The sequence below is a fragment of the Aulonocara stuartgranti genome (assembly GCF_965226115.1).
Source record: "Aulonocara stuartgranti genome assembly, chromosome: 6".
In the NCBI taxonomy this organism is placed as follows: Eukaryota; Metazoa; Chordata; class Actinopteri; order Cichliformes; family Cichlidae; genus Aulonocara; species Aulonocara stuartgranti.
Window position 1 is genome coordinate 37,945,315 of NC_138944.1, and position 26,613 is coordinate 37,971,927.

General features: G+C 37.4%; 2 protein-coding genes across 3 annotated transcripts in view; one reads left to right on the plus strand and one right to left on the minus strand.

Annotated features, from left to right (window-relative positions):
- The window catches only part of LOC309708567 (uncharacterized protein), a 243,165-nt gene that overhangs the window by 148,753 nt on the left and 67,799 nt on the right, over window positions 1–26,613 (minus strand). The window lies entirely within an intron of this gene.
- On the plus strand, window positions 1,535–22,762 carry LOC309708554 (uncharacterized protein). 2 transcript variants are annotated; one of them, XM_082536680.1, is made up of 13 exons: window positions 1,535–1,704; window positions 4,624–4,780; window positions 8,864–9,202; window positions 9,320–9,541; window positions 9,663–9,995; window positions 10,213–10,449; window positions 10,562–10,894; window positions 10,979–11,203; window positions 16,927–17,181; window positions 20,022–20,106; window positions 20,199–20,256; window positions 21,250–21,506; window positions 21,674–22,762. In XM_082536680.1, exons 2-13 carry the CDS (start codon window positions 4,726–4,728, stop codon window positions 21,735–21,737), a joined length of 2,463 nt encoding a protein of 820 aa, XP_082392806.1. In that variant the 5' UTR covers window positions 1,535–1,704; window positions 4,624–4,725; the 3' UTR covers window positions 21,738–22,762. The 2 variants fall into 2 exon arrangements, with proteins under 2 accessions (XP_082392806.1, XP_082392807.1); XM_082536681.1 differs by having other exon boundaries at window positions 20,202–20,256.

Here is a 26,613-nt window from a genome sequence, read left to right on the forward strand (position 1 = left end):
CCTTCAGTGTATCCATCTGTCGTTCTGTCCTTACAGTGGGAAATGGCCAAAACACCTGACCCATGAGGCATCCTTGTCAGATGCCTAAAGTACCTAAACTGCCTCCTTTCAAGGTGGAGGAGCAGCGGCTCTACTCGGAGCCTCTCTCGGAGGAATAAATTCATCACTGTATCTCTAAAGGAGAGGCCAGCCACCCGTCAATGAGTACTCTGCTGTTAAATTTAACAGATGCAGCACAGCCCTCAGTTCAGGAGCATCTCACATAGAAATATTACAAATTCTTTTTGACATTTTCTGATTTTCTTATAACATGTGTCTGTGTATTAATGGCAATGATGTCATCTCCTCTCTTTTTCTGTCTACAAAAATAAAAAGTTCATAATTCATCTGCACTGCACTCCAAAGTCAACAAAACCTGGCTCATATTATTACTTGAATCTGCCGTACTGTCATGCTGTGCATATCCTACAGTCTACTGTTTACAAATCTACTCACTTCTCTTGCTGAGGAGAATAAACTTGGACCACCACCACCTGCAGGTGTGGAGGATAATGCACCAAGACCTCCTGTGTTGTATCTCAGCGTGGCACTGCAGATAAGAAATCATTACAGTGAGTATTTAAACCTGCCCAGTGAATCACAGGTATCGCACAAAACTCAGTCATATAGATCTGCAGAACAAAAGCAAAACACCCTGCTGACCTGTCCATTTTTGATTATATATTTGCAGCCTGGATTCACTCGAATGTGGAAAGAGAATTTATCCCAACATTGAAAGAGCAAAGAAGAACTGCAGCCAACAAAGTTTTCTAAAAGCTTTCCTAATCAATCAATCAATCAATCAATCAATCAAGAAAACCACGCACGTATTAAATAGGATATGCCTGTCTTCAAAAGTCAGCAAAAGATGACTGACAAAAGATGCATTGCACATGTAATGCACATGTCATGCAGTGACCACTATTGGCCAAAGCAGACAAAGCAACCTCATTAGTTAACTCAATTACTTTTTTATTTATTTATTTTTACTTACTAGCTCAATCGAGACTCAATAACTCATTTACAAGGGAGACCCGCTTCAGACAAACATGTTACAATTACAACAATAAAATAACAAGAAATTAAAAATTGTCACAGTCATATCAAAACCAGGAGCACGTTCCCAGTGATGATGTCACCAGGTCGGTTGTACGTCTTTTTTAAGTCTGCAAGTGAAATCAATTAAGAGAGGATTTCCTTAGAGGAGAGAAGTTATGACGATTCTATGAAGGGAATAGTCAAATAGTCCATACATATTATTTCATTTATTTGTTTTTGTTATGAAATCATTAACTTTATCACCATAAAATACGGTTTGCTTCACAAGGTACTTATAAACGTGTTCGTTTTCTAGCATTAGTTTTGTTTGTTTCTGACACCAAAGACTATAATTCAGTCAGCCTCTGACCCCGCCTCCCCCTCCTTATTTCATGATTTGGTTTGGTCCATGTGCACGCGCTCTTAGTGATACAGAGATAGCGCTGCAGTAGGATGTCTCTGTTATCAGTAAAGTCTGAGTTTCGAAAAAGAAAAAAAGAGACAGGCAGAAATTAACTTGATGGACTTTCCTAGTTTTAGTCAGCTTGCTTCATTTCTGACAGAAAATAATGTGTTGGTTGTTTTAGCCAACTTGTAATTGGAGGCAGAACCTTTGTACATAAGCAGGTGAGTTCTTTTATGCCAAAATGTGTCTCTAAGGGGGCACCTTAGGAATTTTTATCATCATAGCCTACATAAAGAGAGAAGTACTGTTACAGGTGATCAGAGTTTTCAGTGAGCTAAATCAGATTAAAACCTTTGCTTTATAGGTCTCAGGACAGACATATTAGTTTGCTATACTTTGCTTGAAAGCTGATATTCAAAGGATTATTCACATTTGCCAATATGTAGTATTATAAATACAAATGTTCAAGCAGTAAAAAATACTTAAAATACTAGAATTTTAGAAAATATTAAAATGTAAAAAGTGGTTTCTACATATCTCATCAGTCTTGCACAACATTATAAAATCTATTTATATTATCTATTTAATCTATTTATGAGAATATTGATCCAGGTCTGCACAGTGTTATATTTTCAGAGCTGGCATGGTTTACAGTATTAATGTGGTGGGGCCTAAAGTTTTATATATATTTATTTTTGCATGGGACACCAAATCTGTGCTTACACCACTGCAGCCAAACCAGCATTTCGTGCTCTATATGTAGCAATTACATACCAAAGATCATAATAGGTTGGTGTGTAGTATAAAATATGACATATTATACCAAGACTGAAAAAACTTGAAATGTACCACATTTAAAACCAGGAAGTTACAAAAAATTCAACTGTTTAACACTGATCGGTATCAGTGCCTGATCGACAAAGCACGGGTAGATATGACTACATATTTCCATTAATTACAAAAGATGCATTAATAAGTCTAAATGTTTTTAGATAAATACTTAGTAATTATCTAATACAAAATTATATTTAAAGTCTTGTTCAGCCCCACTTGTCACATAATAAATCTGTAATAGAACAGGGCTGCAGCCCAAAAATCACACCCTTACTTACATTCTTTCTTTGCCATTTTTCTGGAAAATATATGGGTTAAAAATTAAAAAAGGAAAATAAATAAGAGTAATTTGTAACTTAAAAACAGTACATCACAAGACAATCCTTTAAAACCTGGGCCACCTTTGCAAAACCGGCATGCAGTTATATGCATAATGGGTTGCATACAGTTGTACACTCAGAAATGTAGCCACATGTATGATAGTGCAAAAATATCTGTCTTAGATGGCATAGTGTAAAAAACAGGATTAAATATGGATTTCTTTTCCAGTTTTTGAATCAGATCATGATTTTAAAACTACTGTAGATACAATGTTTTTATCAGCCCATCTGCTCCAAAATTAGTATCTTCAGTTATCTTGTCAAGATGTGAAGAAATAGAACCCTTCTTAGTCTCGAAGTATTTGAATCTTTCAGGCCGCACACCATATATATTTATTTTGACATCCATGGTATTTTGTAATATTAGAAATGTGATACTAGTTTCAATGTAAACACTCTGGACATGAGACAAGAGCTGGAAATTCAAATTGCTTTCATTAAATACATTGTGTATTTCAGTATGTGAACTACTGCAGGTTGCTTTTGTCGTCGGACTCTTAGAGGTGATTACAGGAAAGCTCACTCAGCACTGTTAAGCTACAGCTATCATTTTAACAGAAAGGCTACCAGACCTCTTCAGCTGTATTTCCCTCACCTGTTCTTTTTATCTAAGAGATATTTTGTGGTAAAGATTTCCTCTCAGCTCTCTTTAAACCCGCATTAAATCTGCAGCTTTACAGTAAATCTGTTCATGGTGTTGTTAACACATTTTGCGGTAATTGTAGGAGCAAAGAGTGATTGAAATACAGTGCCTTTTTTAAGGCACTGAAAAGTAAAGTTTTTCACCTCATAACCAAAAACTTGTGTTTTTTTATTTATTTAGACTTTGTGTGATAGACCAACACAAAGTAGCACATACATGTGAAGTGGTATGACATTGTCTTGCTGGAGGGTGAATCTTCCTCCCAGTCTCAAGTGCTTTACAGCCTCCAGCGGGTTTTCTTCCAGGATTGCCCAGTATTTAGCCCCATCCATCATTCCATCAACTCTGACCAGCTTCCCTGTCGCTGCTGAAGAAAAGCGTCCCCACAGCATGATGCTGCCACCACCATGTTTCACAGTGGGATGGTGTGTTCAGGGTGATGAGCAGTGTTACTTTTCTGCCACACATAGCGTTTTGCATTTAGGGCCAAAAGTTCAACTTAGGCTCGTCTTAACACAGCACCTTCTTCCACATGTTTGCTGTGTCCCCTACATGGCTGCTGGCAAACTGCAAACAGGACTTTATATGCCTGTCTGTCAACAATGGCTTTGTTCCTGCCGCTCTTCCATATAGTCCAGATTTGTGGAGGACACGACTTACAGTTGACATGTGGACACATTCTCCCACCTGAGCTGTGGATTTCTCCTTCAGAGTGACCATGAGCCTATCTGACCAGTGCTGTCCTTGCTCGGTCTGTCAGTTTAGGTGGACGGCCATGTCTTGGTAGGTTTGCAGTTGTAGCGTACTTTATCCATTTTTGGATGATGGAACAGTACTCCTTCAGATGTTCAGATCTTGATTCCACTGGATTTTACTTAAGGTGTATCAGAATTCAAGAGCATGAATACAAATACACGCCACACTTTTCAGATTTCTATTTACTTAAAATTTGGAAAACTATGTATCGTTTTCATACCAGTTCACAATTATGTGCTACTTTGTGTTAGTTTGTCACAGAAACTCTCAATAAAAACATTGAAGTTTTTGGTTGCAAGGTGGCAAAATGTTAAAGTTGAAGGGGTATGAATACTTTTTCAAGGCACTATATGCCAAATTTGTCTGTTAAGAAGTTAATCTTACATGTAAACCACTGTATAAGGAGCACTTCTTCACTTCATTAGGGTTCGAGTGGAGGTTTACCAGATTTCATCTGTTTACGCATGTTGAGCATGTACTGCGGAAGGAAGACAGTTTAATATCACTTTTATATTTTCCAACCACAGAAGACGCTGCCATCAAAGACTACATCCTCAGCGTCTGATGAAGACTAGCTGGCACACAGTATTTGTCATGTTGGTGTGAATTAAGAAATGAGATGAGCAGCTATGAGTTTAAGTGCAGCAGCCAGTGGATTTGTTCTCTTCCTTCTCTCACTAACAGGTATTGTGTACCCTTATATTTGATTTATATCTGCAGTTACACCTCGACACCAGAGCTGTTTCTGGCTGTCACACATCCACCATCTGCAGGAATTACGTATACATGTTTGCATTTGATTTGTACTTACAGTTTTCATATATTTAAATATTTTTTGTAAATAAATACAGATGCTGTCTGATGTGTACAAACACCGCAGATATTATATATACATGCATTTAGAAAAAGACAGAGTGGTTTCCACTTTTCACATTCTCAGCAACTTCACCATGACACTTAACATTATAAAGCTACAGTATGTCTCTATTATACAGGATAAAAAGAAGAAACAACTGATGCATTAATTGTTATAATTTACTTTTTATAATATTTATTTAAGTATAGTAATGTTTTTTGACATACTGTAGTTACTTTAGTGTTACATTATATATCATTGAATTACAGGGAGAAAAATTCTAAAGATTAACAGAATTTTCTGTTATACTTTGTTGTCAAGTAGTATAAATGGATCATTTAGATAACAGATAATTTAAAATGTGTAAATCTATTTATATTCTAAGATAATCGTTTCACACATTTGGCTGAGAAAAACAGTTGTTAAATATTTTTTATAATAGAAATGAAGCACAACGTTTTTTCAATTGTGTGAAGTTCTCCCTATATGCAGCGGGTAAAATAAGTATTGAACACGACACAAATTTTCTAAATAAATATATTTCTAAAGGTGCTATTGAGATCAAATTCGGCAACAACCCATTCAATCAAAACATGCAAAGAAATTAAACCACAGATGTTCAGAAATTATGTGTAATAAGGAGAAATAACACTGGGAAAAATTATTAAACATGCTTACTGACATATTTAATGCCTCGAAGACAATTCTCATGATTTTACTTTGAATAACACGATATCGATTTATTAAATCTTGAATAAATTTTTAAATATAAATGTATTTTGCCAGAAATGCCAGAACTGTTAACTGTTAACACCAAACTGTTAAAAAGCAGGTAAACTGATTCCACAGAAAGATGTAAACACAGAGCGCAGATCGGTCACTCGACAGTATGTACCTGTGCATGTCATCGGGTGCTGAAAGCCGATATCTCACAGACTGTGAAGCTGCAGGTTTCGTCACACCAAAATTCACTGGCAGCAAAAGAAGATCCAAACTACGTATCACATTAGAGAAACATCGTCATTAATTCCCTCTTACCTTTGCTGTTTTGCTCCCAGCACGATAAAAATCACACTTCCTGCACATCTCTCTCTCTCTCTCTCTCTCTCTCAGTGTACTTAAAGACCAGTTTCCCATCTCAAGTATCAGCATTATTCGCTTGCTTATTATACGCCAGTCTGCCCTTGTTTACAGTGCTGTCGGCCGCTGTTTTTAAATTTTATTTATTTGTTTTTTCCAAAAATGACCGTCGGTAAGAAAGCCCGATTTCTGCTGTTCAATACCAAAGAAATTTAAGCTTTTATAAATGATGCCAAATTGCAAAATGCTTAGCTGTGTCTCTAATAAAACCTCTGTAACTTTGCTCTGCTTCACTTCAGCAGCATCAGGTAATGTTCATACAGTTCATACACTTTTCAGTTATTTATTTGTAAAACATGTTTGGAATCATGTATGATTTTCGTTCCACTTCTCACATATACACCACTTTGTGTTGGTCTTTCACGTGGAATTCCAATAAAATTGATTCATGTTTGTGGCTGTAATGTGACAAAATGTGGAAAAGTTCAAGGGGGCCGAATACTTTTGCAAGCCACTCTATGTTGGTTCATGATTTTCTTCATTTTTTAATCCACTGTATTAAAGGTTATGTGCTATAAAGCCATAACCAGGAAGAAGCCAGGTGAGGAAAATCTCCTTCATATTTTTCTGTTTTACCCTCAGTTACTTTGACTGCATCGCTGCTGTGATGCTTCCACCTCTGATGCAGTCTCACAATTGTCAGCTTTGTTTTTATACATGTCAACTAAATAATACATGTGTATATATATATATATATACACACACACTGATAAATGATCAGAACTAGGGCTGGGTATCATCACTGATTTCTAGAATCGATTCGATTCCGATTCAATTCAATTCAATGTGAATCTGGGAAATTTAGCCTCAGACAGTCAGAAATATTATAATTCACATTTACATATTTTGTATCTATAAAAAGGAAGCTGACACTCGCAAGACTTTATCAAAGGTGTGAGCATCACAGCAGATGCCTTTTTGTCAAAGCAGCTGAAGATAAAACAGAAAAATATGAAGGTGATTTTCCTGGCCTGGGATTTTATAAAAATATTCTGCAGTACATCAAAAACAAAAGAAAACCATTAATCAACTTATGAACATTACCTCTGAAGTTACAGCGGTTTTATTAGAGACACGGCTAAGCGTTTTGCATTTTGCATAATTTAAAAAAGTTTAAATTTGTTCAGTAGCCTATTGAACAGCAGAAATGAGGTTTTCTTTTCGGAAGTAATTAAAGGGAAAAAAACAGCGGCCAACGGCGCTGTAAACAACAGTGGACTTGTGCGTAACAAGCAAGCGAATAATGCAGAAAACAGATTTTTAGACGGGAAACTGTTCTTGAAGTGTACTGTGTGTGTGTGTGTGTGTGTGAGAGAGAGAGAGAGAGCTGTGCATGACGTGTGATTTTCTCGTGGTGGAAGCAAAACAGCAAAAGTCAGAGTGAATTCATGACGATGTTTATGTGAAGCATAGTTTGGATCTTCTTTTGCTGCTGGTTCGGTCAATATTGTTTGGAGAGAGATCAAACTAACAGCTTTAGAATCAGCGCAAAAAGGGCGTAAACATAAAGTGCGGACCTGCCGAAACATCAGAATCAGTGAGCTGTCGGCTTTCAGCCCCGACCGTGTCCGTGCCGTCGGGTGAGAAAGGCGACATCTCACTGATTCTGATCCGCGGGTCCGCGCTTTGTTTTTACGTCTTTGTGCAGAATCCGTGTTCCTGCTCTCATTTACTGTTTTAGCTGTTTGGTGGTTGTCAAACTTTTGTGAGGTTTAACCTGAGATTCTGGCATTTCGGGCTAAATAAATTTACATTAAAAAAATCGATTCATTAAAAAAATCAATTCAGGATTTTAATGAATCGATAAATCGATTATCAAAACCCACCCCTACTTTATATGCAGTGCCCTTTGACCTCATAACATTGTTTGTATTATGGTATCAAAAGAGTTCAATTTTGGTCTCATCTGATCAGACTATATTCTCCCAGTATTTCACAGGCTTGTCTAAATGTTGTTCAGCAGACTTTAAAATCAACATGCTTTTTCTTCAGAAATTGAGTTTTGCGTGGTGAGCGTTCAAATAGGCGATGTTGGTTGAGCATTACTTATTATTTTCTTTAAAAAAAATCTTACCTGCTGATTCCAGATCTTTCTATAGGTCTCCACAAGTGCTCCTTGGCTCTTAGAAACTCTTCCGAATTCTTTTTACTCCTCTGTCTGAAATCTTGCAGGGAGGATCTGATCATGGCCGGTTTGTGGTAAAACGATGTTCTTTCCACTTCCACATTATGGCCCCAGCAGTGCTCACTGCAATTTTCAGTACTTTAGAAATTCCCCTGTGACCAATGCCATCACAATGTTTTCCAACAATAAGGTCGTGACAGCCTTATGAGAGCATAGTGGCTTCACCCATCATGAGATGTTTCTTGTGTGGATGGCCTGTCTGAACCAGATGATATTAATTTGCACTTCGTGACAGGATTGGTTTCTAATTTCTGACAGATTTCAGCTGGTGGCATTATTTTCCGTGCCTTTTTTGCAACTCCACTTTTTTGTGTTCAATACTTTTTCCTTTTGTCATTTCCCATTATTACACATAACTTGATTTATGGACATCTATGGTTTGATTTCTTTGCATGTGTGGATTGGATGGTTTGTTACTTACATTGGGTGAGAATTTCATGTCAATAGCGCCTTTAAAAATATATTTACTTAGAAATGTGGTTTAGTTTTCCATATTTATTTTACCTGCTGTAATTACTCGACTTCATAATTTTACTGTTGTTTGTTATTATAAATCTGACCCATTTTGATGTGTTCTGTGTTACAGTGGTTGAAAGCCAGGATAATTATGGAGTGACTTACACTTCTACTCAGATCTGTGCCTTTAAAGGATCAACAGTGGACATAGGCTGCTCCTTCAAACACCCTTCAAGATATACGTATTTATGGAACACAGTTTGGTTCACCAAAGGAAATGATAATAACCCCGATGATCTGAAAACCGACCCAGTATATGCAGGTCGAGTGTCGTACAGTTCTGACTGGAAGAGCTGCACTCTGACAATCAGAGACCTGAGAGAGAGCGACTCAGCTGTGTACAAGTTCAGGTTTGAAACAAACCAGAAAAGTTTTATTGGTTTACCTGGAGTCACTCTGACTGTCACAGGTAACATTTTTATTTACACATCAGTCAAAACCTATTATTACCATGACTGTGTGCATTTGCATTATTGATAATGGATGTCTACGTTTCTGCTCTGATTTTATTTCTTCACATAATCAGTTCTTCAGGTACACGTGGACACATCATCATATCCTGACTCAGCAACACTGACTTGTCGGGGCAGTTGTCGACTAAATAATCATCTCTTCTATGCCTGGTACAAAAATGGTCAGAAAATTTCTAATCAGTCAGACCAGTACTGGTATACAGACAATCTGAATCCTTCAGATAGCTACTCCTGTGCTGTAACAGGTCATGAAGATTTCTCCTCTCCTTCAGTGTGTGAGTTTATTTCAGTAACATAAAATCATCTTGTAGAGTCACTACATACATCTGAATAAAAACAGTCAAACTCACAGTAACTACTTTCTAAATCTGACTTAAAAATCATTTTATGTTTCAGGTGTCCAAGATGATTCATGCAACAGAGTGAATTACAGCAACAGAAGAATCTGTGCAGTCAAAGGCTCATCAGTGGACATTTCTTCTACTTACAACAGTTATGAAAGTTCAATCCAGTCAACATCCTGGTTCCGTTCTGGTCGTGGATCTGAGGACCTCAGAGAAGACTCCCAGCATGCAGGTCGTGTTGAGGTGACTGAAACAGAGCGAGGACGCTCCACTCTGAGAATCAGAGACCTGACAGAGAGTGATTCAGCCGAGTATCACTTCAAATTCAAAACACAAAGCTTTGAATGGGGGAGTAGTTTACCTGGAACAACTCTGACTGTCACAGGTACTGATCAACACACACTGATGGATATTTAATCAATTTTTATTTGCATGTTCTCCCATACCTTTTAATAATAGTTTGAATGGTTTCGGGTCTAGAGATGGAGAGAATTAATACTTTGTTTCTAATTAATTTTATCACTTCTGTGAATTTTACTAATGTCTCCCTCAGTGTGAGAGTGACTGACATCTTATTTATTGTTTCTTGTCCACTGTTCAAGATGTTCAGGTCAGAGGGTTCAATGGACGACAGTTGAATTGTGTCACCAGATGTGATCCTTATGTTTCATCTTATGTCTGGTACAAAAATGGACAACAAGTGATTGGAGCCAGCTCTTCTTCTTATGAAGCTCAATATGACACTTCATACAGCTACCCATATCAAAGGTCATATGGCAATAAAAACAGCTACTCATGTGCTTTAAAAGGATTTGAGGATTTTCACTCTCCATTAGTTTGTGAGTTCACTTTGAGGTTTTACCTGAATAAAAACTTAATCTAGGTGATAATTAATGTCATGTTCTGTCAATAAATTTGGTTTTAAAAAAAATTGTAATTGTAATTTTTCAGGTATATATGTTGAACGGTGCAACAGAGTGAATTACAGTAACAGAAGAATCTGTGCATTCAAAGGATCATCAGTGGACATTTCATGTACTTACAACAGTTATGAAAGTTCAATCCAATCAAAGTCCTGGTTCCGTTCTGGTCGTGGATCTGAGGACCTCACAGAAGACTCCCAGTATGCAGGTCGTGTTGAGGTGATTGAAACAGAGAGAGGACGCTCCACTCTGAGAATCAGAGACCTGACAGAGAGTGATTCAGCCGAGTATCACTTCAAATTCAAAACACAAAGATTTGAATGGAAGAGTAGTTTACCTGGAACAACTCTGACTGTCACAGGTACTGATGAATACACACTGATGGATATTTCATTCAGTTAAGTCATTTAATTAATAATGTGACTATTTTTGTTATTTCACACAGCTCTGCAGGTGAAGGTGAGCAGAATAATATCAGTCCATGAGTCTCAGACTGAGGCAGAGCTGAAGTGTGAAAGCAGCTGCAGTCCAGCTGGTCGTCTTTCTTTTGTCTGGTTCAAAAACAATCAGTTTATGGTTGAACGACGTTCTTATCAAGATCTGTTCAGTCCTGGAGACATCATCTCCTGTGCTTTCAAAGGACACGAAGGTTATCACTCAGATCCTGTGTGTAAGTTTACTTCATTGCGTTATGTGGTCATCATCCCAAATAAGTTGGGATGATGTCCCAAATAACATCTACACCCTTTTTTTTCACCAAACTGTTGGTTCAGATATTCAGCATAACTTACAATACTATACAATAATTTAAATTGTGTGAGTGTGTTACAGTACAAAGAGTTTAAAGGTGAGTGCAGCCAGGTTCATGAATCAGAAACATTTATTGACTTAGAGTAAGTTCAAAAAGAACAGTCAATGTGATGAACAATGGTTTGACCATGTAAATAAATAAATAAATAAATAAATGTTTATTTATATAGCACCTTTCAAGACAGAATCACAAAGTGCTGCACACATAAAAAGATTTAAAAAGAGAAAATAAAACAGGCAAAAAATTAACCAAAAGCAGTTTTAAAAAGGTAAGTTTTGAGTTGTTTTTTAAAAACAGCTACTGAGTCCACAGTTCTTAATGCTTGGGGGAGAGAGTTCCACAGTCTAGGGGCCACAGTGGCAAAAGCTCTATCACCCTTAGTCCTCCTCTTAGTATTTTTTATAGCAAGTAAGCCCTGATCAGATGACCTCAAAGACCTGCTAGGGACATCGGGCTGTAGCAGATCAAAGATGTAGGCAGGTGCCAGTCCGTGCACAGCTCTGTAGGTCAAGACCAGGATCTTAAAATCAACTCTAAATTTAACAGGAAGCCAGTGTAACTGAGATAATAACGGTGTCACATGTGAGTACTTGGAGGATTTTGTCAAAAGCCTCGCTGCAGTGTTTTGCACAACCTGCAGACGATCCAGAGAACCTTTGCTTAGACGCATAAACAGCGAATTACAATAATCCAAGCGTGACGAAATAAATGCATGTATAGCAATCTCGAGTTCAGAGCGAGATAAAACCGGGCTTAGCCTAGCCACATTTCTCAAATGATAAAAACAAGACTGAACCAGAGATTTCACATGCCCATCCAATGTGAGACTCGAGTCAAAGGTGACACCTAAATTCCTGATAGAGGATTTAACATAAAGTGAGAGAGGACCAAGGGCTTTCACTATCTGCGATAGAAACCTATCAGGGGCGCATACGAGGACTTCGGTTTTCCCCTCGTTGAGTTGGAGGAAATTTGCAGCCATCCAACGTTTGATCAAATCTAAGCAATCATTCAGACGCTGAAGCTTAGATAAATCCTCGGGCATAAAAGAAACGTACAACTGAATATCATCAGCAAAATAGTGATAAGAAATGTCCTCAAAAGAGCCCATTATATGCTGGAGGGGGAGAAGATAAATTCAAAACAATAAAGGCCCCAAAACTGACCCTTGAGGGACACCATAAGTAAGGGAGGTAGAGGATGACCTAAAATCGGAGACTGCCACAGAAAAGGATCGGTGATGGAGATAAGAGGAGAACCACTCTAATGCAGTTCCAGATACACCAACCCATTTCTTCAGCCTTTCAATGAGGATGTGATGGTCAACTGTGTCGAAAGCTGATGTGAGGTCCAACATGAGTAGAACAGAGCATTTTCCTGCATCATTATTCATCAAGATATCCCTTGAGACCCTAAGAAGAGCTGTCTCCGTGGAGTGAAATTGACGAAAACCGGACTGAAACTTATCGTAAATGCCATGTTTGTCCAGAGCTGCCATAAGCTGCTTAGCCACAACCTTATCTAGAAGTTTAGCGATTAACGGTAACTTAGAGATAGGTCTGTAGCTGTTCCAAAGAGAGGAGTCAAGCTGAGAGTTTTTTAAAAGTGGGAGAATAGCAGTGTTTTTAAAATAAACCGGAACTATACCAGATGCCAGTGAAGAGTTGATTAAAGTGAGCACACATGGGCCAATAGACTGGAAGACATTTTTGAATAATGATGCAGGTATAATGTCAAGTGAACAGGAGGATTCACTGAATTCACAGTGTGTGAATGTGTGCGTGAATGGGTGGATGACTGGATATGTAAATAGCGCTTTGGGGTCCTTAGGGACTAGAAAAGCGCTATATAAATACAGGCCATTTACCAGGCCAGGCCACTAATTTCACTAGCTCAAGTAGTGAAACCGGAGAGAAAGTATCCAAGATAATGGGCCGGGATGGGGTAGAGATTGAGATAACAGGTGAGTGTGTAAAAATCATTCTCACGTTATGAATTTTTGCAAGCAGAAAAGACAGAAAATTTTCACAGTCCTCGTTAGAAAATATAGGGGCCGCAGGCAGAGCAGGAGTAACAATGTCACTAATGGTGTTGAAAAGCACCTTAGGATTGCCTCTGCTCTTTGTAACCAAGTGTGAGAAATGGGCAGCCCTCGCATCTCTGATCGCATTATTAAAAGAAGCTAAAAGGTCCTTAAGATAGAGGAGGTGAACATTTAGATGAGTTTTCCTCCACCTACGCTCCGGTTTACGACAATCACGTTTTAGACAACGAATACTGTCATTTAGCCAAGGAGGAGATTTAGAGGCAGAAACACTCCTCATCTTAACCGGACAAATTTCATCTAAAATAGAAAGGCAATAATTATTAAAAAGACTGGTTGAGAAATCAACACCATTTTGAGAAGATAGCTGTAAGTTAAAAGCATCCACAAATTTGTAAATATTGTAAAACTTTTCTTCTGTCATTTAATGGTCGGGCATTGTACAGCTACAAGCATTTCATCCCCATGTCATACTGTGTATGGTTGTGTGTGTGTGACAAATAAAATTTGAATTTGGAATTTGAATTTGAAATTTCTCTGCTGTGGAGGAGTTTAAGATGCGAGAGCTAACCATCCGTCTGACGGGGGACAAAGGCTCATTAAAAGACAAGTTAAAAACAATAACATAGTGATCAGAAATAAAAATGTCCTCAGAGCAAATAAAATCAATATTTAAACCCAAAGTAAAAACAAGGTCCAGTGTGTGACCTTTGCTGTGTGTAGGACCGGACACATGCTGAGTCAAATGAAAAGAATCCATAATGTTCATAAAGTCTCTGGCGAATGGGTCGGAGTCATTATCAACGTGTATGTTAAAGTCCCCAACTATAAGCACCCTAGACAGCCTCATAGTAGCGGATAAGAAGTCACTGAGCTCCGATAAAAATAACCTGTTATATCCAGGTGGACGATACACCACAGCACAGTAGAAAGGATCCTTGTTACCAATTTTAAGCAGCTGCAGCTCAAACGAGTGAAAAAGTCCAGTTTTCACGGAGCGGCAGGAGAAACGGTCCTGGAAAGCCACGGCAAGCCCACCACCCCGACCAGACAAGTATAGCCATCCGGGCAGAGTTCAATAAGTGACGAGTAGTCTACATCCCGCTGCCAGGTCTCAGTCAGGAATAAAAAATCTAGTTTTTTAGATAATATAAAATCATTCAACAAGAATGATTTATTAGAGAGAGATCGAGCGTTAAAAAGTGCCATATTCAGTGAGCTAGAAGCCTCATTATTTGCAGAGGCTCGAGTTAAGGGACGTAAATACACAGGGTTCGAGCCGTCACGCTCGTAGAATCCACTCACCGAGGGAAGAAAAAGCCAGCCCGCAGAAGAGTCTGGATAAACCCTCCTGAGGTGGCACGGTCTCAAAGAGCCGGGCCCAGCGTATCCAAACAAGGCCGTGGAAAACAAGTCCCCCTCCATGGAGCTTTTCTGGACACAGGAGACAACGCACGCTCGACATCGCTTACCAGACAAACCACGCCGCCAGTACATCCTGAGCTTTACCTGAATACCTCCTCTTCTCCCTCTCCTTCTCCGTGGTCTAGAGGGACCACTGAAATCGCCTGATGAGGATCCAGCTAATGGAGGAGGGTGGAAAATGCCAGAGGACGACGAGACATCGTGTGGCATCATAGAGGATCGGATGGATAGCAAAGCCAGGGCCGCAAATACATCCTTAAAACTGAGTGAGAACAGTAGAGCAGAAAAAAACAACACAACAGTAGTAGAGCGCGACAAACTACAACCGGCAGCGGCAGAGCCGAACACAGGCGCCATCATACCGGAAGGACTCGTATTGTTGTTGTGAAGAAAGCAAATAATTACATGAAAGACAGTAGTATTCTGAACAACAAATAATTAAGATTAAAGAGGAACATCTACTTAAGGAAATAAGGTGACTTCATTATAAAGTTGCTGTGGAGAAGAGGTAGGAGAAGATGAGTTGAGCAATCATTGCTTTTTCCCCATGCATAACAAAGCAATCTTAACCACCGCCTTGTCTCACCATTTATAGTCAGGGAAAAATTGTTTGAACCCCTGCTGATTTTGTAAGTTTGCCCCTTACAAAGAAATGGTCAGTCTATAATTTCAAAGGTAGGTTTATTTGAACAGTGAGTGACAGAACAATAACCACCAAACCCAGAAAAATGTATTTCTAAAAATCCGGTCCAGTTGTCCTGTCCCCTTGGCAGAAAAAACACCCTGCATGTTTGATGGTGGGGACGGTGTTCCTGGAGTCATAGGCACCATTCTTCCTCCTCCAAACACAGCGAGTTGAGTTGATGTCAAATATCTCAATTTTTGCCTCATCTAACCACAACACTTTCACCCGGTCCCCCTCTGAATTATTGAGAGGTTCAGTGGCAAACTTCAAACAGGGGATTGCAGGATTTCAGTCCTTCATGGCGTAGTGTTTTCTTGGTCCAGCTGCCTTGAGATCACTGATGTTCCTTCCGAGTATTTCTGGGCTGGTTCCACATTGTTCTCATTATTACTGAAACTACATGAGGTGAGATCTTGCATAGAACTCCAGACCGAGGGAGAATGGCAGTTATTTTATAGTTCTTCCATTTGTGAATAATAATGTTGTCACCTTCTCACCCAGCTGCTTGGTGATGGTCTTATAGCTGATTCCAGCCTTGTGTAGGGCCAGAATTTTGATTTGCCTGATATACTTGGAAAGCTCTTTCATCTTGGCCATGGTACAGAGTTTGGAATCTGGATGCACTGATGGCTTCTATGGACATCTGTATTTTATACAGGTAATGAGTTGAGAAGGCTCCCAACATCAGCTGTATAAAATACACTTGGGAGCCAGAAATCTTGCTGACTGGTGGGGGATCAAATAATTATTTCCTTCATGAAAGTGCAAGTTCATTTATAACTTTTTTGAAATGCATTTTTCTGCATTTTATTTCCGTTATTGATCTCACACTGTTCAAATAAACCCACCATTGAAATTAAAGACTCATCTTTGTTAGCGGCCAAACTTGCAAAATAAGCAGCGGTTCAAATAATGTTTCCCCTGACTGTAAGTGGTTTAATTTTATTTTGAAATACAAATGTAGATGTAATCCTGCTTATTTAGCTTATTTAGAGGATTTGATTACTAGTTTAATAAACAGGGATGTGCTTCTGACAGGGTTGTGCAGGGATCTGTTTTTGACTGTCTACAAAGGTCTGTCCATGGACTGTCATGTGTACATCCAATTTATGGAACAACTGACAAATCCAGCAAACATGGTATGTTCATGCAAAGCATGAACCTAATATATTGAGGATAACAGATCCTTCAAATATTTAAAGGCTGACTGTTTCCCCATACTTGAGGGTGTGACAGACTGAAATGAAAGTGAGGGAAATGTCTTGACCATAACTTTAAAGAAGAAATACGGATATTTTGAATAAACATTAATGCCAGAAGAATAAAGATTAAAGTTTGTATTCTTGTGTTTTGCTTGCTGTAATTATTAACAGAAAAATACACAATGTATTATGACGTTAATTCTAATGTTAATATTTTCTGTTCTAGACATTCCAAAGCTTCCCTCTGTGTCAGTGAGTCCCTCTGCTGAGATAGTGGAGGGAAGTTCAGTGACTCTGACTTGTAGCAGTGATGCTAACCCAGCAGCTAATTACACCTGGTACAAGGAACAACAACCGATCAGCCAAGAAAAGCAGATCATCTTCAGGTCCATCTGGTTTTCTGACTCTGGAAAGTATTGCTGTACCGCTGAGAATGAGCTGGGCAAAACAATATCTAAAGTCATCTCTATCAATGTGAAATGTGAGTGAAAAAACTTTTTGAAAACATAATTTCCCTCTGCTGAGATAGTGGAGGGCAGTTCAGTGACTCTGACCTGTAGCAGTGATGCTAACCTAGCAGCTAGTTACACCTGGTACAAGGAACAAAACAGATCAGTAGAAAACAGCAGTTAATCTTACAGTTACAGAACAATTTATTTAGTTTATTATTGGTTTACCAGTGTCAGTTATGTAGGGAAATAAAATAAGATTACAGTATGTATACATTTATGAATCAGATAATACACCCATAACCTGTTACCAAATGGTGTTGACAGTGCTTTCAGTCTCAGCTTTCATCATGTCCTCGAGATTTTCAGTTGGCTCAAGTTGGCTGCCAAAGATATGGGGCGCCATTTGTAAAGTGAAACATGCTGAAATTAACGGCAACACATTTTTCCACATTTAGCTCAAAACAAGTCATTTTTTACAACATTTAGTAAAATATTTGTAACTTTTCATATTTAAAACAGAATTTTAAATGTTAAATCTAAATGTTAAATATTCAATCTAAATGATAACTGTTAAATCTAAATGTTATATTTAAATCTAAATGTTAAATGTTAAATCTAAATATTATATTTAAATCTAAATCTAAATCTAAATGTTAAATGTTAAATCTAAATATTATATTTAAATCTGAATCTAAATGTTAAATCTAAATGCTAAATGTTAAATCTAAATGTTATATTTAAATTAAATGTTAAATGTTAAATCTAAATATTATATTTAAATCTAAATCTAAATGTTAAATCTAAATATTATATTTAAATCTAAATGTTAAATCTAAATATTATATTTAAATCTAAATGTTAAATGTTAAATCTAAATATTATATTTAAATCTGAATCTAAATGTTAAATCTAAATGCTAAATGTTAAATGTTAAATCTAAATGTTTAGGCTAACATGCAAATTTATTGCACGGATCAGCGGAAATACCAAAATAAAAGCTTTCCGAAAACCTCCGGTGCAAAAGTGTGCCGGTAGTGGTCAGACACGTTCTCACTCCCAAAGCGTAATAATTTTCGCTAGGTGACAAATTGTCAACATTTTATGCTTTCGGGTACCCAACACGTTCCTAAATTACGGCATCGGAAAAAAGGAGAGCACATGAGAACCGTTTGGACTCAATCTACACGTTCGTTCATTTTCTAAAAATCGCTTTGGAAAACACTATTTTACGTCATTTAACTGCTAGTAAAGGTCAGGAATAAGGTTATAGTTAGATAAGGTTAGGTTTAGGGCTGGAACACATGGCTGGAACATCTATTATGGCGGGACTGTCATTCCACTGGAATTCAGCCATAACCCGACCATGAGAAAGCACGTCCGGCGATTTAGCTGAAAACATCGGAAGATCTGTTTTGTCGGCGATCCAAAGGTTTAGCAGTAGTGCACTCTTAGCAGCTGCAGTCTCCACTTCACAATCGCTGCAGCACATGTCCAGCAAAATCGCTGGACATGCTCGTAGGCAAGAAGTGAAGCAGCACATGGCGGGCAGAAGCGAGGAAGAGAACAGACACAATTTTGCACCAGAGGTTTTCAGGAAGCTTTTATTTTGGTATTTCCGTTGATCCGTACAATAAATTTGCATATTAGCCTAAACATTTAGGTTTAACATTTAACATTTAGCATTTAGATTTAACATTTAACATTTAGATTTAAATATAATATTTAGATTTAACATTTAACATTTAGATTTAACATTTAGATTTAACTTTTAACATTTAGATTTAACATTTAACATTTAGATTTAACATTTAGATTTAACATTTAACATTTAGATTTAATATTTAACATTTGATGAAAAGTTACAAATATTTTACTAAATGTTGTAAAAAATTACTCGAAAAAATATGTTTTTGTAAGGTTTTGAGCTAAATGTGGAAAAATGTTGCCGTTAATTTCAGCATGTTTCACTTTACAAACGGCGCCCCATACAAAGACATCATCATAGTCTGCTTCATGAACAATGCCTTTTTATCGGTTTTGTTTTGTTAGACCATATATTACTGTATCACACCCACAAAACAACCCGAGAGACATTCTTACATTCCATACAAAACACTTGAATAATGATAATTACAAGAGCTCTTTACAAGTAAAAATACCAAGTGTGGGTTGTAATATTTCATCTGTTCTCCAGGCTGATTTTTGATGATCTATTTCATCATGCTGTCATAGTCAATGCTGCTGTATATCCAGCTCTGTTTTTCTTAAAAAGAAATCTTGTGGTGCTTTGTGTCTATGTGTTTGACATTTTCCAAATACAAACTGAAAGAGAGTAAATGAAATCTTGTAGGATGGTGACCAGCGTGATATGAGCAAACTCTCAGGTTTGGCAATCAGTGTGTAGCAGTTTCACTGTTTGCCAGTCTACAGACACGGTCGTTGTCCTAAATATGTCAGATAGAGTTTCATTGCTACTTGCAGCTGTGGAGCTTTTTAGATGAAATTAAGTGGCCTCCCATTAGTCCCGTTAGCTAATGCTAACCACAAGTCTTACTGTCCTGTTTTCTCTGTATTTAGTGTTGAGTCGGTTGAGGTCGACTTCAGTAAAAATCAAGATCTGCATGTTTTAACACACAAACAGTTGTTGTCCTGGCATTAGGTACAATCAAAATAGTAGTACAATGGAGTTGTTACAATGTCCTAATGTTTGTTTTAGTATTGTTAAAGTTTAGAGTTAGAATTAGATTCAGAATCGAGTCGTTAATTTGAAGATTTTAGTCTGATCGGTTAAATGTTTTATCTCCATTTCTATGTGATCCCAAATCTTGCAATCCAGTGACAAATGTTCGGTTTTGTCACTGTTTCCTAGACTCATGGAAAAAAATCGCTGCAGCTGCATTAATCGCTGTTCTAATTCTGGCTGTCATAATCATCTGTGGGATCATATTCATTATGTGAGCAGTTCAGTTTTATTGTTGTTATTAAAAAAGTCTTTAGTGTTTTCATGTAATAATTCACTGATATGGTCATTCGTCCTTCTGTACAGAAGAAAAGGGTGCTTCAAAACAAATTCATCCAGAGAGAGGCCAGACAACAAAGCAGAGGTAAGGAAGAAGAGGTCAGGTATCAGGTATACATATATGAACCTGAAAAAGACCATGTTAATGTAACTTAATATCCTTGTACATGTCTGTATACTGCTGTCATACACTGCACAGTTGAAAGATAAAGTTAGCTGTTGTAGTACAGAAAAGTGGGTATTAACCCAACCAGATATTAAGCTGCGTATACATTTTTTGACTGTGGGCCATCTAAGATAAAGAAAAAATGGTGGTGATAGCTTTGATTGTGTTTAATGTGGTTGTCCTATCTTAAACAGTGGAAGAACTTAAAAGGTTGGCTGTAGTAATCTTGTAAACAAAGACGGTCTGAGATAAAATCATTACAATGCCAGAAATTTAGGGTGATCCTCTCACAGTGTGCCTGCTGCTGCAATCAACATCTATTAACCAACCATCAGAAACGGAGCATGATGATCAGCTGTGCTGATCAACTGAGCACCAACACTCATGAAAGCGACAAAACAAAGAGAAATGATGGAAGTATCTGGCTTTTAGGAGTTCCAATAAAGAGGAAGATCTAGTAGAGCTCTTGCAGCAGGTTGTTATATGACAGCTGCCAGCTGTTATCAAGTCTGAATCCAGTCTGATGATTCGGTATGGACACCAACAGCAGAGGAATAAAAGCTGATCATTATCATTGTACGATTCACATGCTTCAAACTTCATGTCCCACCCAGGTTTATGAGATCCACACTGCACAGTGTGGCTTGTAATGATTGATTTATAATACTGCACAGTGTGTGGGTACCTTTAGTTAAGACAGTGACTAATTGTAATCAGTTTTCATGTGTTGAGAAAATGACACTTATTTGTTTAATGCTGTTGTTGATGGCATTGCTCTTCCTTTGCTCGGGATATAAACCTCTCCAGGAATACAGATACAAGGTTTGGGAGGCTGTGGCTCAGTTGGCAGGGGAGGGCGGGGGGGGGGTCCAACCATAACCTTTCACCTTTAATAGTTATCTTGAATTTCAGGAAAATTCATATTATTACATGTTTGACCCTGCACCAAGTGGGCGTCCAGAGCATGGCGGCCCTTCAGCTCCAGCACAGAGTAGAGCAGCAGAGGAGCAGCAGGATGATCTTTGCTATTCCAGTGTAACTTTCATAAAGAAGCCAGAAGAGCACGACTACTACAACATTCTCCCCATTAAGACCAAAAGAAGAAAAGAAAAGGATGAAGAAGTAACAGATGTGGACTACACTGTGGTCAGATTTAACAGCACCCAAAGGTGAGGACACTTATTTTCTGTGGGAATGTTTCCATAATTTCTTTGTTTTGATTTTGTAAATGCATTATTTATTTAGTTTTGGTGTAACTTTGGTCTAACTTAAGAAAAGAAAACACTTAATGTTACTGATATTGTGATTTTTATTGACATCATGTTTACCTTTACAGATTAAGAGATCAACAGGCTGCAGAGTATTCATCAGCACTGTACAGCACAGTCAGGAAAAAGTAGAGTATGAACATGAATGTTTGTCCTCAGTAGGGATGGGTATCGTTTAGGTTTTATCTGATACCGGTGCCAAATCGGTACTTTTGAAACGGTGCCGGTGCTCAAACGGTGCTCAAACCGGTGCTTAAAGAATGGAGAACACAAAATTGGTCCAAAAACCTCTCATATTCAGCTGGTTTTTTGTAAAAAGATAACAATGTTAGCCTTTTCTGCAGCTATGGGGCATATATGGTATCACTCTTGGCTGGAAGCAGTGCTTAAACAATGGAAAAAATACAAACTTTGTCCAAAAACCTCTCATGTTTAGCTGTTTCCCTCTTTTTCTTTGGTCATTTTAGCCTTTTTGGCCAGGGTGAAGGGAGTATCTGCCATCAAACAAGAAGACAGCCGCATGTAGCTATGATGATGTTTGCTAGTTCACCTTACATGCATTAATGTAATAACGTGGTTAGCCTACTCAACGTAAATTACACACGAACAACATTAAGCTACTCACGCAGAGTAGAACGGCTGCTGCTGCATCATCATCCTCATCATTTCTGCTACACTGGCAGGGCTAGGGGCCAGGACGCTCCTCTTCGTGTTTTTGGGGGATGTTGCATAACAGGCAACCCACCCGCAGTAGATGTGCTCGGTGTGAGGTCTCGCAGCAAGCTATCAAATACGGCGCATTTCTGGGCTTTTAAAAAAAACGCTATGCGTTGCCAGGTGTTTCATCGGATTTGAGGTGTTACCTCCTTTGACAGTATCACAGTATCAGCTTAAAGCACTTGTTGCTGCTGAGTTTGCATCTTTTGCTGTGAAGTACAGCCAGACTTTGACCGCTTCGCCTTGGGCATTTTTAATCTGTAGCTCTGCATAAGGCCCCGCCTACCATCCTTGGAAACGTAAAATGATTGGCTAGAAGTGTATCACAGCTCAGGAAAAAAAAGCACCGAAATAAAGCACCGAAATGTGCGCTGCTTTTCGGTCTGGTTACTACCGTTTATGTCAGAACCGACACCGGTACCCATCCCTAGTCCTCAGTGTACATATTTAATGTTTTTAGGAAGATACTGCTTTTTATGGCTGTGTTTGCATTTTGATAAAGAATGATGCAACAGATATAACAAAATGTGTCCTTGGACAGTGGACTATTATAAACGTTAGAGCTGTGTATATGTGTAACACATGTAACAATCATTACTAGTTTATTAGATGTTAATCTAGCTTGTACTGGAATACAAACTTAATACAGCAAACAAGAAGCACTCTGAAAGCACAAACCACTCTCTGGGCAGTTTTATTTTTAAGGGAAGATTATTACATTTTGCATATGTATTTTGTATTCTTTATTATTTTTAAACTTGCTTTAAGAAGTTTGTAATGCAGTAAAAAAAAATGCAATGTGCAATGTGCAAGCATTTTAATATACTTGACGTAATTTGAGTATAATATATATATATATTTTTTATTCGTGTGGATATTGTAAATGTGTAAACATTCACTTCATTGTTTAACACAATTTGTTTAAATCTTTGGTAATAAGCATTAAGTGAATAAAGATTTGATTCGGTTTATATTGTACATTCAAAATGTTTTGATGCATTCTCAGTCATCCAGGTAAGTAAATCCCAAAAAGTTGATTCAGTTCATCTGGACGTGGTGTTTTCAGTGGGAAGAAACATTTCATCACTGAGCCAAGTGACTTCTTCAGTCTCAAAATGCTACGTCCAGATGAACTGAATCAACTGTTATAAGATGTTAATCTAATGTACACAACAAAGGCATACTGAAATGAATCTGAAATCATATTGCCATTTTAAAAAGCTCTGTAAAGCATTATTATTAATTTCACCTGTAGACTAATCTATTGGCCTTAAAGATGAAGTCAGAAGTCAAATGTGACATGAAATTTTAAATTTTTATGCAGTAATTTCTTTCTTCTCATTTTAAAGGGGATTTACAGGCCTTTGTCTGTTCATGCACATTAAGCGTGTACAGAGGAAGTCAGGTAGCCAGATGTCTATCTCTCTAAAATTTTCCAACCACAGAAGAAATCATCTTCAGATCACATCTTCATCTCCATCCATTTTTACTTCTGAGAATTGCATTTCCTGCTCTGTCTCTCTGTGCGGGAGTGTGAATAAGAAACCATTAGGTGAATAATAATAGGCTACATTTGCTTTGCATTGTCCCCACCTGATGACAGTGGTATAGTATGATATGATTCCATATTAGGTTCTTGATGAATGTGTGTTGTTGTTCTTCAGCATGGTTCTATGTGTCCCTTTTTAACTTTGAGTACCCGCCCCTTTAAAGATCTCTGCACAACCCCCGGAGCAGAATAATATCAGTCCATGAGTCTCAGACTGAGGCAGTGTCAAGTGTTCTCTGACTGTGAGGTGTCCACACTTGAAAAAGACCAGACTTTGAATTTCACTCAACTTTATTTAGACCAGCTAGTTAGATAACTGGTAGGTAGATAGGTAGGTAGCAGCAGGTAAAAAACCTTTCAACACAAAAATAAAGAACATTTCATTAACCAGTAACCATTCAGATAAATTACATGCATTACACAGAAGACAGATGAAACTAGAAAAATTTGCATTTCCTGCGAAAATGCAGTGTGGATGCTTAAAGCTGAAGCTGTATGCAAAAAGTAGCTGAAAAAGCTGAAAAGTTGCAGAAATTGTAAAAACTTTGCAGAAGCAAAAGAAGTTTGCTAAAATGGAATAACTTAGCAGAACTGCAATATCTTAGAGGAAACATAATACTTGGCAGAAATACAATAGCATAGCAGAATTTAGCAGAAATATTGTAACTTACCAGAAACATGATAACTTCTCAAAAATACAAGAATTTAGGAGAAATAGTATAAGATAACAGAAAGAATATATTTAGCCAAAAATACTTAAACATTACAGAAACACTATGATTTAGAAAAATAGTACAACAGAGCAGAAATATTGTGATTTACCAGAGACACTGTGATGAACTATGAATATTGTAATTTTAAATTAAGACTATGTTTTAGCACAAATATTATAATTTGGCAAAAATACTATAATTTAGCAGAAATACTATATTAAGCACAAATCCTATAAAAAGCAGAAATGGTATGATTAAGCATAAATACTACATTTAGTAGAAATACTTTGTTTTAGCACAAATCCCATAAAAAGCAGAAATACTATACTATGATTTAGTAGAAAAACTATAATTAATCAGAAATACTAAATTTAGCAGAAATACTATATTAAGCACAAATCCTATGAAAAGCAGAAATAGTATGATTAAGCATAAATACTACATTTAGCAGAAATACTATATTAAGCACAAATCTTATAAAAAGCAGAAATACTATATTAAGCACAAATCCTATAAAAGCAGAAATAGTATATTAAGCACAAATCTTATAAAATAGCAGAAATAGTATGATTTAGCACAATAGTAATAAGTTAAACAGAAAAATTGGAAAAGCAAAATGGACAGCTGAAAAAATGCTGAACATGCTGAGGGTCCCTCAAATATACTTGTTAAATGACAAAAATCTGCAAAAAAATTTATGACAGCCACACAATTACAAATATGTACACATGAGGAGAAACACATGCACAGAGAGACACACACACAAGATCCAATTCAGTCAACCAGTCTAAATATATTGAATTTGAATCTTACAATGAGATCATCCCATTAAAAGGCTTTCTCTCTCTCTCTCTGTCTCACACACACACACACACACACACACACACACACAGGGAGAGAGAAGTAAGTTTCTAGGTCAGCCTGGGAGCTGCTGAATTTAAATCCACCAATCAGAGTGGCTGTTTACGTTTTCCCGCCAAAACAGGTGCATCTTTTTACACACGCAGCACAGAGAGGCACAGGATTATTGCAGCCTATTTCTCATAGTGAGGACTCCCCTCAAACAAATGACCATAATTTCCTAACTGTAGGGGCTAGAGCGGTCATTCTTACACCGTTTTGTTCAGAAGTGATTGGGGAATCTTCAAGTGTTGACAATTTATCATTAAAATATGAATTTTTAGAGATATATGACATGGATGACTTATTGACTTAGAAGCCACGAATTCCCCAATATGCAAATTTGAATGGCTGAGGCCACATATATGATTGGCTGGCTGGGAAGCCGTGCAGGCCCTGATTTGTGGATTTGAATTCCTCAGCCCTGATATGATTGGCTGGCTTAGAAGCCATGAAGGCCCCAATATGCAAATTTGAATGCCTCAGGACACATATATGATTGGCTGGGAAGCCGTGCAGGCCCTGATTTGAAAATTTGAATGTCTCAGTCCTCACAGAGGATTGGCTGCCTGGGGACCTGGCAGAAATATATAGAAATACTATGATTAAGCATAAATACTACATTTAGTAGAAATACTATGTTTTAGCACAAATCCTATAAAAAGCAGAAATACAATAATTTAGCAGAAATACTATATTAAGCACAAATCCTATAAAAAGCAGAAATACTATATTAGGTACAAATCCTATAAAAAGCAGAAATACTATATTAGGCACAAATCCTATAAAAAGCAGAAATACTATATTAGGCACAAATAGTATAAAAAGCAGAAATACTATAATTTAGCAGAAATACTATGTTAGGCACAAATCCTATAAAAAGAATAAATACTATAATTTAGCAGAAATACTATATTAGGCACAAATCTTATGAAAAGCAGAAATAGTATGATTTAGCAGAAATACTGTATTTAGCACAAGTACCGAAAAGTACCAGAAATACTATGATTTATTAGAATAGTAATAACTTACAAAATTACAAATATGGATGCATATTGAAACACAAATGCACAGAGGGACACACAAACACAGGCTCTAATCCAGTCAACCAGTCTAACTATATTCAATT

Excerpts from the sequence above, each read along its gene's own strand:
- LOC309708554 (XM_082536680.1), top strand. The coding sequence starts at position 4,726 with ATGAGTTTAAGTGCAGCAGCCAGTGGATTTGTTCTCTTCCTTCTCTCA. Across the intron at positions 10,450-10,561 it reads TTTTCACTCTCCATTAGTTT|GTATATATGTTGAACGGTGC; the intron begins GTGAGTTCACTT and ends GTAATTTTTCAG. Across the intron at positions 21,507-21,673 it reads AGATTTAACAGCACCCAAAG|ATTAAGAGATCAACAGGCTG; the intron begins GTGAGGACACTT and ends TTACCTTTACAG.